This window comes from Cydia pomonella, chromosome 2, assembly GCF_033807575.1.
Source record: "Cydia pomonella isolate Wapato2018A chromosome 2, ilCydPomo1, whole genome shotgun sequence".
In the NCBI taxonomy this organism is placed as follows: Eukaryota; Metazoa; Arthropoda; class Insecta; order Lepidoptera; family Tortricidae; genus Cydia; species Cydia pomonella.
In genome coordinates this window covers 32351695-32368666 of record NC_084704.1, presented here as the reverse complement: position 1 = coordinate 32368666, position 16972 = coordinate 32351695, and the positions used below count along the sequence as shown (strand labels likewise).

The window sequence follows — 16972 nt, the reverse complement described above, 5'->3', positions numbered from 1 at the left end:
ATGTATTGTGAATTGTCATCATGTTCGGTAACAATTTTCAGCGTGGTAAACCAAGTATCAGTTGTGACTTATGTTGCCAATTTCGATTTCAGGCTATGGGTTATACCAAAATTGTGGACATTTTTGTTTCACAGTTATTCTTGCTTCAAAACTATATCCTGCAAGGTTATCAAAACTTCGTCAGCGCGTAAGCAGGCCGTTACATGTCGCTGAGGTTTCTTAATAACACGATGGAACTATCGTCATCATCATGATCAAATACGTGTAATCTAAGTAGATCTATTTCTTAATGCTGTTATAGTTCATTTTAACATGATGAAATATTCAAAACTGCAAGACTGAGGAGATCTTACTTACGGATACACTTCGACCCATCGGGATATTTCGGCCCTTTGAGCGCTACCATGTTGTGCCTACTCTAGAGATTTTTCGACCACGTGACGGATGATGGAGCTTAGAGCAGTGCTTTGAAGTCCTTCGGTTCCAGATAGCCTGCTCCAAAGTCCTTCATTCTCTGTCTGGCGAGGGAATGCAATTCACACATCAGGTGTATTATTGTCTCTTCTTCTTCGTCACATATTCGACAATCGGTGTTGTCGGAATTCCCATCTTGGCCATGACTCCTTTGACCCCGTAGTGGCCTGCAAACACCCCTGTTAAACTGAGTAGATACTCACAGGATGCATTTATTCGTAAGAATGAAATGAATGTATGTGCTTTGCCACAGCTCTTAAAGTGTGTGAACTCAGCATACATATTTCAAGTTCCACGGAACAAATTTAAACCGCTCAGAACGGCACGTTGCAAAGCACATTGGTCTACGTAAAGCACAACAAACTAAAATAAGAGTAGATAACTGGATACTAAAATTAGCTTTTTATGACCGACCGATGACTGTGCTTTAACTGCACTTGAACTTTGCAATAAGAACAATTTTTTTATACCAAGAACCAACAGAAAAGCCAGCGGGAGTATTTACAGATACTTAAAATGTTTAAACAAGCGCTATCACTCTTAATCTTAAGTGATGTTAACACCGGATATTCATACGTACCTACGTATACGTATTGTGTAATTTATAAATGCGCTGTTAAGGGTCACACGAACGTTCCGCCGCCATACATTCGAGGTACGCTCTCATTTTGAAATAGCATGAAATTTGACATGCACATTCAAGTAACATTGTATTGTATTGTATTCGGGCGATTTTTCCGCAACTCGACGACTTGCGCCTATTTTGCGTGATATGTTGGGGGTGGGCTAGTCCTGCCAGCCCAGCTCCTCGAGGAATCCTATCAAACCTTTGATGTTGAGTAGGACCTCGGGGAGGTCTCTCGGAGATCCGAGATGTTTAGCCCTGTATGGAGTCACTCCGCTGCATTCCAGCACCACGTGAGAGGCTGTTTCTTCTGTCTCCATGCAACCTCGGCATAGGGGACTGTCTGTGACACCTGTTGTGAAAAGATGTTTGTTAAATAGTCCATGACCTGTTATGACACTGGTTACCATACTCAGTCGGACCTTCCCTAGTTGCAGGAGCGCCCTTGTGAGTTTTCCGTTGATGCCAGGCATGGCTTCTTTTGCCTGTCTGCATCCAGTCTGGTTCAGCCAGTGTTCTGTGTGTAGTTTCCCTGTACGTGCCAGCAGCATTGAGCGTACCTTGCTAAATGGTATCGGAAGAATCGGTTCCGGACCAATCGCCCCCGCATTCGATCCTTGCCTGGCAAGCTCGTCCGCAGCATCGTTACCTCGGGATCCACTGTGTCCCTTGATCCATTGTAGGGTGATCTTGTTATTATGACATACCTCCATTAGTCGTTCGTGGCATTCGTGTATAAGTTTGGATGTAACTATATGGCTATTTAGAGCCATTAAGACTGCTCTACTGTCGGAGAGTATGCGGATGGAGGATCCTACTACCTTCCTTGCAGTGATGGCAGCCGCCGCGTTTATGATGCCCATGCACTCAGCTTGGAATACCGAGTTATGGGCTCCTAGCGGAGTGGTGATTGACATGTTCAGGTCTTCTGAGAAGGTTCCAGAGCCCGATCCGCTGTCTGTTTTGGACCCATCAGTGAAGATTCTCAGCTCCCGGGGATTGAGTCCTTCCTGATTGTCGTCCTCATATAACTGTATTTTGTACCTTTTATCGAAGATAGCTTGTTTGTGAATCCGGTCCGTGCCTGACCTAAGCACTGGAAATTCGTCATACACCTTTTCCAGGCATTTTGTGTGAAGAGCTCCTGTGATGTTAGACCATATCTTGAGGGTTCGCAACCTTACCGCTGAGAGACTGGCCTCTTGTTGTATGTGTAGGTGCAGCGGTGGAAGGTTTAGCATGACCTCCATGGCTGCAGTCGGGGTAGACCTCGTGCAGCCAGTGGTGGCCGCGCATGCGAGCCTTTGAAGTCTTTGTAGTTTGTCTCGTACGTTGCCTAGGTTTGTTCTTGGCCACCAAACCAGAGCACCGTAACAGAGTAAGGGGCGGATTATTGTCTTATAGAGCCAGAGGGTAATTTTCGGGTTGAGTCCCCACCTCTTACCAATCATCCTTCTGCACTGCCAGAAGACAATTCCCGCCTTGTCTATCCGTTTGTTGATGTGGTTGTTCCAATTGAGTTTATTGTCGAGAGTTAGTCCTAAGTACTTAACTTCATCGGACAGCTGTAGCTCAGTTTGGAAAAGTGTTGGTCTGGTAAAGTTGCCAAGCGCCCTTTTATTGGTGAACATTACCATTTCTGTTTTGGTGGGGTTTACTGATAGGTCAAATTCTCTACACCAGCGTTCTACGATCCGGAGAGCTAACTGGGTGAGGTCGCATACTGTACTGGCGAATTTACCTGATATTAAAATTGCCAGATCGTCGGCGTAGCCTATTGTGTAGAAGTGTTCCTCGTTCAGTTTAGTTATAAGGTTGTTAACGACTAGGTTCCACAACAGAGGTGACAGGACTCCCCCTTGGGGGCATCCTCGCACCGCCGCTACGGCCTGCGGTTGACCTGCATACCTTATAGTCCTTTTGTTTAGCATGTTCATGATCCACTTTGTTAGTCCGGGTTCCGCACCGTGGCTATCCAAGGCGTTCCCTATACTGGTAAAGTGGGTCTTGTCAAAAGCGCCCTCGATGTCAATGAAAGTGCCGAGGCACAGTTCCTTGTCATGGATGGCTCTCTCAATGCGGCTTACAACCATGTGTAGAGCCGACTCTGTGGATTTACCTGAGCTGTACGCGTGCTGGTTGTTGTGCATCGGTATGTTCTTCAGCGTTCGATCCCTCAGATCTCTGTCACACAGTTTTTCCAGTGTTTTCAGTAGGAATGATGTGAGACTGATGGGCCTGAAGGATTTGGCAGCTGTGTAGTCATTCTTACCTGGTTTTGGTATGAAAATCACGTTCACTTCCCTCCATCTCCTGGGCACGTACCCCCAGGCTAGGCAGGCTGCCATGATGTCGGTCAGGATTTCCTGGATGAGTCCTAGACCCCACTGTAGGAGAGCAGGGAAGATCCCATCCGGACCAGCCGCCTTGTAGGGATGGAAGCTGTCTATGGCCCACCTGAGTTTCTCGGCGGTGACGATCCTGTGCGCCATTTGCCAGTTGTTGTCTGTTGTGCTGTATTCCTCGTCCTGCTGGCCTTCATCGGCGAGACTTACGCATCCTGGAAAATGGGTTTCCAGGAGGAGGCGCTGGGTCTCTGCAGGGGAGGATGTGTATGTGCCGTCGGGTTTCCGCAGTGAGCCCAGTTGTGATGTGGGCTTGTGCGCTAAGGTTTTCCTTACCCGGTTGGCGTGGTCTAGTGTTTCGATGCTGCTGCAGAAGTTCCTCCATGATAGGGATCTCCAATACCGCAGCCTTTTTTTGTACTTAGCCTTGGCTTCATAGTAGTTATCCCAGTCCACTTCGGCCGTTGTGTTCATGGCCCTGTTGAAGAGTCTCCTGGTTTTCCGCCGGAGTCTCTCCAGTTCTGGACCCCACCACTGGTGACCCGTTATGGCCGTCCTTGACGGTGGGTTTAAGGGGCACGCCTTGTGGTAGCTGTTTACTAGGGCATCAGTTAAGTTGTTTACCTGCTGTTCTATTTGAATCGGTTCCCGAAGGTCAACCCTCGGAGGAAGCAGGTCGAGGCTTTCACCTAGTGTTTTCTTAAAAGTGGTTCGGTCCGTTTTCCTAGGGTTCCTTCGGGCGATTGGTGTGTCACTAGATGCTAGTAGATTAAAGCGAATCCATCTATGGTCTGAGCAGGAGGCCTCCTGAGAGACGTGCCATCCCATAACAAGTTCACTGATCTCCTCCGACGCCAGAGTCAGGTCTATAATCGTCCTGCATCGTTTGTTAACAAATGTTGGTTCGGCGCCTACATTTAGGATGTTTAGATTAGTAGTCACAAGATATTCAACAAGTGTCTTACCTCTGTTGTTACTGGCCTCCATTCCCCACAGCGGGTGGTGTGCGTTGGAGTCGGCCCCGATGATTATCGCGAGGCCTACTCCCTCGCAGTGGCGGACCAGTCGTTGTAGTTCCGCAGGCGGCGGTTCGTCCTCTCCAGGCATGTACGCCGAGGCAAGGACTAGGTCGCAACAGCCTGTTGGCAACGGAACTTGTAGTTTAATCGCACACAGATCTCTGGAACAGAATTCAGTAAGCGGTTGTGCAGTAATATTGTTAGTAGTTAGGATACATGCCCTAGGGACGGCGTGTTCCGTGGAGTAATAGAGCTTACCTTTGGTGTCGGAGAGCCCACGTATGAGTCCGTTGCCCGTCCAGGGTTCTTGCAGGAGGGCAACGGCCGTTGGCAAACCTACCAGACAGCGTCTCAGTTGGGCCGTAGCGGCCACGCTGTGCTGGAGGTTTGCTTGTAGGACACTAGTCTGTGTCCATGTTGTCGGTGGTAGGGGCGCCATCCTGCATCTCCCCTCCCTCCTTCAACATGTCGGCCAGCCCCGACTCTATCCAGGCCGACAAGTCCACGCCCTCGGATGATGCCTCGGCTGGTCCCTCACCAATGCCAAGGAGTTCATCTTCCGAGAGTTCGGGTATCGCCGGCCTGGGTAGCAACGGGGGGGCAACTTCCTCCTCGGAGGCAGACTTGCTCTGCTCGGGGGTGCCCGCGGCTTGTTGGCTCGGGACCTGTGCACCCGTTACCCTTAGGGTGGAACCCTGCAGGGTGGGAGGCTGGTCCACGTATTTGCCTCCGGGACCCCTGAACTTGAGGTAGACATTGCCCACCCCACAGTTCAGGGATCTGCCCCTCTCCATAAAGGCGGGGACGAGGTCTTCGGATATTGTAAAAGCGACAAACCACCCCTGGTCTTGCCGCAGTATCTCAATGATGGACCAGGTACCGACCTTGGCCCATTCATTCTGGTACTTTAGTCCATCAGCTGCCTGACGGACGTCTTCCCAGGACGAGTTATCTATATTAGGTATTAGGAGCCCGCACCTAACTCTCCTTGCCATCTCCGACTGGCGAATTGCCGTCAGGGAGATATTTGGTAAGGTTAGGGCCTGGACGCACCGCTGAGACCAGGCGGCCGAGTATTCGTCTTCTGCGAAGACCCTCAGCTGCCCCTCAGCGAAGACAGGCTTGCCCTTGAATTTAGGTGGCCTGGCTCCCACGATGTGTTTCCTTGCCTCCTCCACGATTGCTTGGTGCAACCCGCGGAGAACGGCGTTGGAGTGTTCAGCAGAGATCTTTCCCGACTTCGCGTCAGTAATGACGATCGTCAGGTCAGACGCCGCCGCTTGTGCATACGACCCGGTTGGTTGGCTGGGGCTCGCTAGTCGCTGCTTTTTATTTTCTCCTTGCGGGGAGAAGGACTCGTCTCTCGTCCTTTTAGCAGCGGCTCGTGCGAGCTTGCCGGGCCGTCGTTTGGGTGGAGCTGCTGTCGAACCAGCAGGGCTACTGGCCGACGTACCAGCCTTAGGGAGTAGGGTGGAACCTTTCCCCTTCGGCGGAGGTCTGCCAGCAGCATCCTGCTTGTTCGACCCCGGTTTGGGTGCCGGCTTTTGGGAAGCCTGGGCCCCCTCCCCGGTTGCAGGGTTTTGTGTGCTGCCCAACTGCTGCTGCTCTCGTGCTAGTCGAGCCGCACGCCTCTGGTTCTTGTTTTTCTTCTTCTTCTTAGCCACCCCACCTTGACATTTAACAGGGGGGGGGGGGGTTGGAAGATGAAGATGTCCCAGGCCCGGCAGGGCGAGGCTTCCCACCAGTGGGTCGCTTCTTGGACCTACGGTCCACTACCTGCCAGTCCTGGAAGGAGTTTGGATCGGTCGTCTGCTCCCCAGGTGAACTGGGTTGCAGACAGGCCGGGTTGTTAGCTTGACGCACTGTCGCTGGAACAGCTTGTCTTACTTGTGTGGCCTCACCATTAGCGATGGACGCTGCTGGATCAGCTTGGGGTTTTACGTTTGACCTGTTATCCATGGTTTGTGCGTAAAATCTTCGTCCTCATCGGCTCCCACCCTACAAGGGCCCACACATCTGGGAACGCCTACTCACACATATAAAAGTGCTTTCAGTCGCTAGGACACCGACTCGGGTATAGAAGCAGGAAGTTGGCTAGTTGCGCGACATCAGGAGCTTGTAAAGGTGTGACGTAGGGTCGTCCAGGTCAGACGCCCTCCGCCAGAATCACCTAAACGCACTCCCTCAGCATGGCCTTTCCCCACCGCATCAGCAGCCGAAACTGCCTCAGCGGCCCTCCCACTTCTCGCCGTGAGCCCACCTACGGTTCCTCACATGACCATTTCCCGGACTGTGGCTAGTAGTCCGGGCTACCGTTTTGCCCGAAATTAGGGCCGAAGCAGACGTGTTACCACGCGGGTTGGCTATGGCTCAATCCCCAGGATCCCGTCATCCTTGCTTACGGCGCTCAACTGTGCAGGTCCTAGCACAGGTGGGTTGTGTATAGGTCATCAGTAGTTACCCACACCTACTCAAGTAACATATATTTAGATCGTGGAACGCAACTACCAAGACCGCGACATGGTGCACTATGAGATTATAAAAAAAAATAGCGCACGTTCTAATGGCGACAGACGGTTCGGTGCAACTAATGTCGAACTAAGTGAAATTATGCTGAATTTGGCCTTTTTCTTGTGTCGGTACGTTTGGTAATAGACTTGCTAAAACACATGACACATCTGATAAGAGTTCATAAAATAACAGTTTTCTCAGGTTAGACTTTTATAGACACAGACATAGTTTATTGGTAAGTACTGGTCACAATTTCATAGTAATTTCTACACTTCTTATATCTATTATCTTTATATATCAATTTAATATTACACGATTAAATAAAATTAATTAACAATTTCTTATAATCAAAAAATTCTTGAAAACTATAAAAGCCTTGTTTGACGAGCCAATTTTTTAGTCTTGTTTTGAAGGAACTACAGCATAATGTATAAGCTTTACCGCTTCTGTGATAGCGACTGGCAGAGTGGCAGCTTGTTGTATACTACCGGACCAGCAACATCCGTAGACAGTCTTTCCGGTTATTTAAATTTTATGGGAGATTGTTTTTAACAAATGCTTCCCAAAATATAATTCCAATTAAACATGAGAATCGGCATTCATCAACTTCACTCGCGCCATAATTCCTTAACTAGAAGACAGGAAGCGTTTAACGAGATCGAAACAGCCGTTAATTTAATTTACATAACTATGACCTACATACGATATTCGATCAACCCAAACTTTAATCTTAAATATATCTTTTAAAACAAGACCTTTCTAATAGTACCGCTAAGGCGTCATATAGTGCGCTGTTAAGACAGAAGAAAATATGACATCGAGAACAATTAAAGATTTATGAATCAATCTCAAGGCGAGAAGGAACGGGAGGTGACGTCGGGGGCAGTTCCTGGATCTAACCTTTTGCTCGGCTTGAGGAATATAACGTTTTATGGAACAAATAACAGAAAGTTTGCCTAGTTGCAAGAATTAGACACGAGATGTGGATCAAATAAATACCTATAGACAGGTACGGAATTCAGGGTGATTTTATTATAAATGACTTTACTCTGAGGCTGATCAACTATTTAGTAATTATCAACTTTTCATTCATTTCGATGTGTTTCGCCGAAAAACAGCGTGGATTATTCAGGGCGAAACTAATTAAAAGCGTGTAAAAACAACTCTGTTATCCGAAGATTTAAGTTTTTATTTCAGAATGAGATTGTCATAACATGCTACTTATATGCAAACTTTTGCTTTTGGTAACCGGTGGAGTATGGGTCATTCATAATCCTCGAGCCGCTAGGTATTGTATGGTAATGCCGGGTCTGAGGAGACTCCATATTAGTCATTATTCTGTGACAAGTACGCATATTCTTTGCTTTTAAGAGCAAACGAGTCGAGGGCTCAAGCTAGCCAGTAGTGCTGGAACCACGAGATCGAACCACTAGGCGAGATCTGATATAAATCGAGATAAAAATGGATGTTCAAAGCAAACACTCTGGTTTTCACTTCAGTTGCTAGGAAAATAAACGGAAATGTGACATAACCTACTTAAGGTTATTTTATAGCATTTAGGGCCTGTTGCACAATGTCCAAGGAAAGTTCTGAATAAGCTACTTCCCACTTTTCTGACGAATAAAGTCACCGTTGGCGTTTTATAATCTTCAAATAATAAGTTTAACTTGTAGATAAATACTTATACAACTTAAGGTAGTTTTATCTGTCATTGACATTGTGAAACAGACCCTGAAACTTGTAACTGATAGTTTACCGCGAAAATTGAAAATTGAAATTTGGTTATCTGCCTCTATAGCTCGAATAGGCAGGAGTGATAGAAGCAAATAACGATATTTTGATTTTAGATTTTCGCGGTAGGCCCCCAGTTAAAATTCAGAGGGCCATTTCGTTCGTTCGTCTATTTGTCTCTCTATCGCTCGTATAGACAAAAGCAGTAGAGGTATAAAACGAAATTTCCATTTTCTATTCTATTTTTGCGGTAGGCCCTCTGGACCCTGCGCGGAGAAGCGCAGCGTTGAAGGCGTTACTACTACCCGGCGGCTACATGTTTATTGCTATGGTCGCTATTGCGAAAAAGATAGGGTCTATAAATAAGGTACATATTACTTTTAGAGATTAGACATGTGAGGTTAAAAAGATTCTAAGCATAAAAATTACCCTTAATTTTAGCTTTGTCGTTGTTGCAGAAAAACAAAAATAATCCAAGTGTGCACTTATATCAGTTTCCCTTGGGTTCAACTCGCTTGCTTTCGGTCAGCAACTCAGCAATGAGAATACAGTAAGCGCCCGGGCTGACCCCACGCCTGCGCGAGAAAGCGCCGCGCGCGCCGCGGTGCGCCTACTAATTATCATACGATACATGTCCACCGAGCTTCTTACTCGATTAAGACTTTACACAATAACCTGTAATCAATTGTGTTCCTGTCTGGTTATTTTTTGTTGAATTATCGCGTCTAACTAATTGAACCATTCCAGATTATTTCGTTGGCAGTCGGGTGGGACACCCGAGTAAAACAAAATTGTATGGCAAATAATTCTCTATATCATTTAGGATATCAGGGTTGTCAAGAGTCCACGAACCTAGCCGCCGCCATATTCTCACATTTTAAAACCACATGCTGAAATATCATGAAACTTGGTACTTGGCATGACATTTAACAAATAATTTAATTTATTTGAAATTTTTAAATAGCGAGTACCTATAGAAATTTTGTATGTAAAACGTTTACTCGCTCTATTTTCTATGTACTTATTACAATTTCTAGTTAACCCCGGGTTAGTGGGACTTTGCTCCGTGATCGTTAGTGCTAGAACGCAGCAAAATTTGGCATGAATTATGTATATATAAATGAATAAATGCGACAGAGGAAAAATAAAAACTAGGAGATAAAAATTGTTTTGAGGTACCTTCAAAAACTTTTGATACATAGAATATTTTCGGAAATAATAGCTCCGAAAGGAAAAAATGTGCCCCCCCCCCCCCCTCTCTAACTTCCGAACCAGGGGTCCAAATAATATGAATAAAATCGCGAAAATAGAGCTTAATACCTAAATACTTTCAATGAAAACTATTTACTATATAACGAACATGATCGGTTTAGCCATTATTGAGTTTTTGCATAAAGTTTTCCCGTAATAAATGCTCTATTTGATTGTTATATACATCATACAGGATACCCACTAATAACTCCCGTTTAAGCCGGTCTATTGTGACGGACGAACGGAAACGGAACCCTGACAATAATAAAACCACTACAATTTGTTTGAAATAAAGAAAAAATTAAATGCTTCGGGAGAGATTCGAGCTCGCCGCGCCGTTGCAATAACCAACCGACTTTGCACGCTTCTTCGACAGCAGCGGAATTTTCGTTTGCTTTGTTGGTAGAGCAGTGGCCTGATGTCCCAGAGGTAATAAAAAGTAATTAAGTCAATACATTTTTCACTTTACGCCCATGTGACGGTAGCGAAACGGCCAAGCCACATATTAGGTGTATTTTGTGAAGTTAGGGCTTCTAAAGTTAGAAGCCTGGCTCTACAAGAGTTATGGTTTCGTCTTGGCAACATTTTACATGAAAATGATTTTGGTGGGATTATTTTCTCGTAATTTCAAAAATTGGAACATGAGTACTTCTGAAACAGGTATACTGGGGGATTTTGGGGTCGTGACCCTGAAGGTCAAAAATTTGTTAAGATACTAAACTAGTTTTCCCATTGGACTAGCCCCAAAATCACGAATAAAATCGAATGGACACCTTGAGTAGTAGGACATCGAAGTAGACGAAATGTAAAGGGACCTGCCCGCGTAGCCAACATGCCATTCGTTAACGCTCCGTAGCGGACGAAACGCAACTGCCACTGTCGCACTAATACGGAAAGAGTAATAAGTAGAGAGAGATGACTACGCTACGCTACAGAGCGTTAACGATTGGCGTGTTGCCTAAACGGGCAGGGGTAAAAAAAATCACGATTTACATATCGGTGCCATCATGGGAAACCTTGTTCAGAATAATCATATTAATATATTTTTGGCATACGTACCCCAAAATCAAGCAGCATAAAACAAACTATAAAAACATGTTGATGGCGATAAAGATTCTCGATATTTTATTCGCCGATTTCGCATCAAATCTAACATAATCCGTTCGATGAGTGATAATTGTTACTTAATGATAACGGCGTGCTCGGCCAGCCGAATGCGGTAACATTACGTAATAAGAGAAATTTAATGTGACAACACAAATAGTCGTATTAAATATGTATAACTATTAGCGATGCTCGCAGATTGCTATTTATAGCGATTTTTTTAGTGGTGAGATTTGCATGATAAGATTGGCAAGTTAATAATAATTTCAAGTGAACTTAACTATCAGGATTTAATTATCGGCTTCGGCTGGTGGCTGGGGGAGGAAAAAGATCACCTCATAGGAGCTCAAGTGTTTGGAATGGTCTTGGTTTGAGTTCTGGTTTGATAAATGAGGATGAGCTTTTTCATGTGCTGGGTAAAATTAGGAAGTTAATTTTTTTATGAATCCTTGAACCACATCATGAATCCTTTTAAAGCTATAACGGGTAGACAAGACAACGCGCCCATTGGAGATATAAGCTCCCAAAGAAGTGGTCGCTTTGCTGTCATCCGGGCTGTAGTAATATAAAATACGCGCAGTTATGTCAAGGATTCATCGGGGAAATAAACTCAAGCGTCAGAAATGTGAAATTCTCTTTTAATTCGCATGCATGCCACGCCCGCCAGAACCATTTAGAGAAACAGCCAGCCTACATGATAGTGAAACGCCGCCAGGGTCCAAACGGCCGAATATACATTAAGGTTGTGCAACATCTCTATCTTTGAGACAAGGAAGTGTTACTTGTGTTATATCAACAAGCCTAAACAGTGAAATAGAGGACTTTTATTGCATGATACCATTGTTATTATTAATCGTTTCTATGATAGTAAGTATAATAAAAATCCTAATAGATCTAAAGTAATCTCGTCATCAGTAGATGGGTTGGGTTTATACCAGGGGTGGCCAACTTGATTAGACCCAAGATCTCCTGTTTACTAACGAAACCCTGTGCGATCTACCAATTACATACTTCTTGAAACCTTAAATGAAACTGGTCTACGTATTTATATTTTTTGCCTTGCCACGATCGACTGGACTAACATTCACGATCGACCTGTTGGCCACCCCTGATTTATTACTTTTCGAGTAAGTATGCCCTAAGACTAGAGATGTGCCGTTCTTAAGAAGGTTCGCGAGCAAGGGATAATAACATAACGAAAATATCCGAGAAAGTACAAAAAACCTGCATGAATTATTATTATTTTTATTGTTTGTGTATCATTCTAACGGGTGATAACAAAAAAATAGAATGATTTTCTGCCTAGACTTATAAACAAATCTATCTATATAAACAAATAATGCTATTAACAAAAAGTTGTTGCTAAGTTCTTTTGAGATTCTTGAATTTCAAATGTTTTATTTTTTCAAACATTTGTTTTTGTTAGAATGGAGTCGAAACAAGGAACTCTGCGAAAACGTGTTGTAAGTACAGTCAGCATCAAAAGTAACGGATCATATAACGCTTCATAAGTATCTACCATTCTGTAACAGCTTGACAAAAAGTAATGTCTTTAATATAGAACAACTAAGACTGTAAAAGATATGCTTTTGAACGCGAATTTTAGAAATTAATCTATATTTGGAAAAGTTATACGGAATATCAGATACTTTTGGTGCGTTGTTTCATCCGCTACTTTTGATGCTGACTGTACATTTAAAAAATTCTAACTTAAACATGGGAAAAGGGACACAGTCGATCATTTTAGTAGGTACAGAAAGTGTACCAGTTTCTGCTATATATAGAATTCTTGCATCCTTGACTATAATTCGCAAAAGTGGTAGTGGCTGGCCAGCGAAGATAATAACCAAGGTAAGCCTGAATTTACTCCAAAGCACTTTTAATTATAGGAATTCCATGAACCAGAGATGCCGCCAAAATTTTTAAGTGTTACCAACCGTATATTTGTCGATCATTAAAAATTATAGGTCAGAAATGCTGCTAGAAGGTAAGAGCCCCGGAATACACTGATCAGTAAAAATCGACCATTATGTCTGTGTCGCTAGATGACTCGAAATTACAAAGGGAAATCATTCAGTTTGGATGATGAAAGTTATTTTCCTTTTAGCAAAACTGATATACCTGGAAACGGTTGATACTATAGTAGCATTAATTCTAATATTATTAATAGATGTCTGTAGTTTAGATATAAAGTTCGAATAAGACATTTGGCCACCTTTTTTGTCCATTTTCGGAACACAAGTCTTATCAGCTGTCTTTTTATTAGCTGTGCACAATTTGCAGCTCTCCAATTATTTTTATACACTCAACTACTCAAACAGCCAAAAAAACTATCAATCAGCCGACATTGTGGAAGGTTTGTGGGATTTCGGACTTTCTTACATACAAATGGTATGATATTGGAGTCCAAAAATTGTAATGTATGTCTGCTCAAACTTGTCCATAATACTTGTGTTTGATATTGCCTGGTATTGTAGAATTATTGCTAGTATATTATCAACCATTTCCAGGTATATCAGTTTTGTCTAAACCGAGATTTGGTGTTTCAAGATCAAGATCACTCAAGGTTAACCTCGACGAGTTCCATATACTACCTTATACTACCTTGACACTGGCAAAATTGTCCCACTGGACTGAGACATAGTTAAAAAAAACTGAACTGAACTGAATTTTGACACTACGGTGGACACATGGCGGTATCGATACAAACATAAGTACCCAATAGCCGTAGTAAAACGCTGTGGTGTATTCCTCGCATCAGGTCCAGTTTCTGCCAAAAATTGCTGAAAAGTGCCGGCCGCGCGGAAACTGCATTTTCGGTAGTATAGTGACTAGGGTTGCCAACCTAAATGCACAGTTTTGCGGTACATTTGCGATTAATGTGCGGGATATGGGTATACAATGCGGGACTCCTTCGCCTGGCCTAACTGGGAAATGGTATACCTATTTGCGGTCAACGTATTGAAAGGCATGAAAAATTCAACCAAGGTAACTTTCTAAACATTATAGCACAGCACAGCATATACACTTTATGACATAAACATTAAAGAAAATTGGTTAATATAGATCGGTTCAATCCCTGAAGACTAAATTAAAGTCACGCGCTGGTGCAACCTCCGTTTCATTACTTATAATCTAGTCTAGCCAGAAAACAGGACAATCGGCGTCCCGCACGGACCTTTTACGGGACGCATACTTTAGGGCTCCAGAAACGGGATGTCCCGCGTATTGCGGGACGGTTGGCAACCCTAGTAGTGACCGACCGGAGTTTCGATTTCGGCATAAAAATCATGTTTCGGGTGAAATTAGAACAAAACCGAACCTTCGGGTTCGGCAAAAATTCCGGATTGGGTAGGACACTAATTGTAAATCTTGGTTTTTTTTAACTATATGTCTCAGTCCAGTGGGACAATTTTGCCAGTGTCAAGGTAGCTACATATTGAACACGTCGAGGTTAATCTCGAGTGATCTTGATCTTGAAACACCAAATCTCGGTTTAGATTTTTCGCGCGAGATCTAGAATCAAGATTGGCGATTCGAGATCTAGCGCGAAAAATCTATGGGGACCGTGCGCGTTCGAGGGTCTGCCGTCTTGTGGCCTGAATCGGAAATATAAACACATACTTACATTGACACTTCATGTCAAAGCAAGTGCTGCCATCTACCATTCTCGTACGTTTTCTTGTGTATAGTAGGTTATGCCATCTTGTGGGCTACATTAGAAGCATAAACTTCATATTTACACCTCGCGCCAAAAATCGGATGTCTCCTGTGCTGCCTGCCCCCTACAATTTATGCATTCTCCCTATTGCATTTCCTACCCACCATCACACGCACTGTGCACTGCCGTAAAAGTGAAATTCTATAAGTAGTTAAGTCTTCAAGTTCAGTGTAGGAGAGAAACTTAAAAAAAAAACATACCTGTAAGCTGGATCTTCAATATGAGCAGTTGCTCATTATTACAACCATAACTTGTACAATTTTCGCATTTTTTTCAGATTCGGCTGTTGGTTAATGTTACATATTTGTTCACTATTGAAAGAAGAAAAAGGTTTGGATGAAACAAAAAAAAAAGTAGAAAAATCTATTTAAATAAGTCTAATACCAGGGAGTGGAGTGTTAACACCATGCAGGACATTCATGACGAAAAATCTTAGAATTTGTGTATTAAATGTAGTGTCTCAACTGAAGTTTTGGTTCCGGCATAAAAATCATGTTTTAGTCAATCTAAGTTTAATTTTTTGCTCAAAATAGCTTGGGCAATTTTGGTCAGAGACTAATAATAATATATCACTTGATATTTGCCCAAAGCCCTGTAGTGAAGAAATTGAAATCCATTGTGTGGAAATTGGACAAATTCCAACACCACCTAGTTTTTCCTCTGAGATGAAAGATGAAGCAGCTCTTTTTATTTCCATATGAAAAATTGCCAATTCCTGGAATTAAGTTGCCTAGTGCATCTAGTACTAACATGAGGAGGATGTAACATGATTATTTATAACAATTGGGAAAGCACTTACAGAAAAGAAAGTAAAATAATCTGTTTCAACTCTCAACTTGCCTTTTATTGAGATGTTTCATAAATAAATCTAAAGGGTCTTCACCACTGTCAGTGGATTTTTTCCTTCCATACTCTGTGACCAGTTCCATGTGCTCCTCCAGGTTCTCTGAGTCATTTGGCTCTGAATCAAAGTACTTGTCCTCAGCGTCTTGTGAAACTTGCTTCAGGTCATCATACTGCTCATTGTTGTCTATGGTAGTGTAGTCTATATCATCTCTGCCTTCCACAAAGCTGGAGTACATCTCCTGTAAGAATTCCTCTCTAAGGAGTCTTCTTTCTGGAGCGCTTATTGTGTTCTGGGTTCTCACTTCAGGCTTTGAAGAAGACTCAGGTTTTTCACCATCATCAAACTCACCCCATTGTTTTTTCTTAAACTGTTTATCTTCATCAAGGTCCACTTCTTTTGGTCTATTAATATCCATAGACTCTATATCTTCCTCAAGCATCTGTTGATCTCTTGTTTGTCTCATTTGATTTCTATCAACTGTCTCCAGTATCAAGTTTAGAAATGTAAGGTTTTCAGTGTCCACCCCATCTCTCTCCTTTATTTCTGCTTCTGACAAATACTGACCCACTAGTTGATCATAGAGCAGAGGGCTTCTATACATCATTTGCTTTTCACTAAAATAATCGGATTCATATTGCAGCTTCTTTAATGCATTGTACCTTCTGTTTCTCACTCTTTTATGCCTTGTATCATCAGAGTGATATTGTTTTAATTCCTTTATACATTCCCGATATTTGCTATTGTCACTTTCTGGCCGATAATTATCAAAGTATTCTATGTGATGTGGTGCTAAGTATTTTCCAAATTGTAGTAAGAAATCAGTCGGCGCTCTTCGGAAGAGATCACAGGCCAACTTTATTTTGTCCCGTGTCCGTATTTCTGTTTCATTAACGTGAGCAGTTTTTATAGAAATCTTTGCGCATCTAACTAAGTAATCTACAATATCAGTGATAGGATCCAAATCTTCGATATCGTCTTCAGCATAACAGTTTTCATTAACCGACATGGCCAATTATTGTTCTTTTTACCAAATATTAAAGTAAAATTAAGACTAATAATTAATTAAGAATTTTTCTAATAATAATCTTCACCAATCTTCAATTCTTCATTATTACGAGCCGAGAATATAACACATTTTTCGACAGATACATGTTTGACAGATTAATGACATTGTATTTAAAAAAATTCAAATACCTCGAATTAATTCACAGTCGCGATCTTGTAAAAATAAATGCTACAAGTTAGTGAATTAACATTTAATGTTTTTTTAAATTATGTCATTATTGTCATTTGTACTTCAACGCAGTCATATCATTGATATCATAAACCCAATAGTATCATATG

General features: G+C 43.0%; 2 protein-coding genes across 2 annotated transcripts in view; both read right to left on the bottom strand.

The window, feature by feature from the left end:
* LOC133515382 (cell surface glycoprotein 1-like) overlaps positions 1–15092 on the bottom strand; it is a 35862-nt gene extending 20770 nt beyond the window's left edge. Inside the window, exon 1 of the mRNA XM_061847914.1 lies at positions 14982–15092. The gene's annotated coding sequence lies outside the window, so the exon portion shown is untranslated. The remainder of the gene's footprint in view (positions 1–14981) is intronic.
* On the bottom strand, positions 14982–16893 carry LOC133515384 (coiled-coil domain-containing protein 97). The gene is made up of 2 exons (XM_061847916.1): positions 15622–16893; positions 14982–15092 (listed from the first exon to the last, which is right to left on the bottom strand). The coding sequence occupies exons 1-2, from the start codon at positions 16632–16634 to the stop codon at positions 15020–15022; spliced, it is 1086 nt and encodes a 361-aa protein (XP_061703900.1). The 5' UTR covers positions 16635–16893; the 3' UTR covers positions 14982–15019.
* Between the last annotated feature and the right edge of the window lie 79 nt (positions 16894–16972).

Bases quoted from the DNA above. Each gene is read 5' to 3' on its own strand.
- LOC133515384 (XM_061847916.1), bottom strand. From the start codon at position 16,634: ATGTCGGTTAATGAAAACTGTTATGCTGAAGACGATATCGAAGATTTG. The intron at 15,093-15,621 runs GCAAGTTGAGAG...TTCTTTCAATAG, and splicing joins ATGAAACATCTCAATAAAAG to TGAACAAATATGTAACATTA.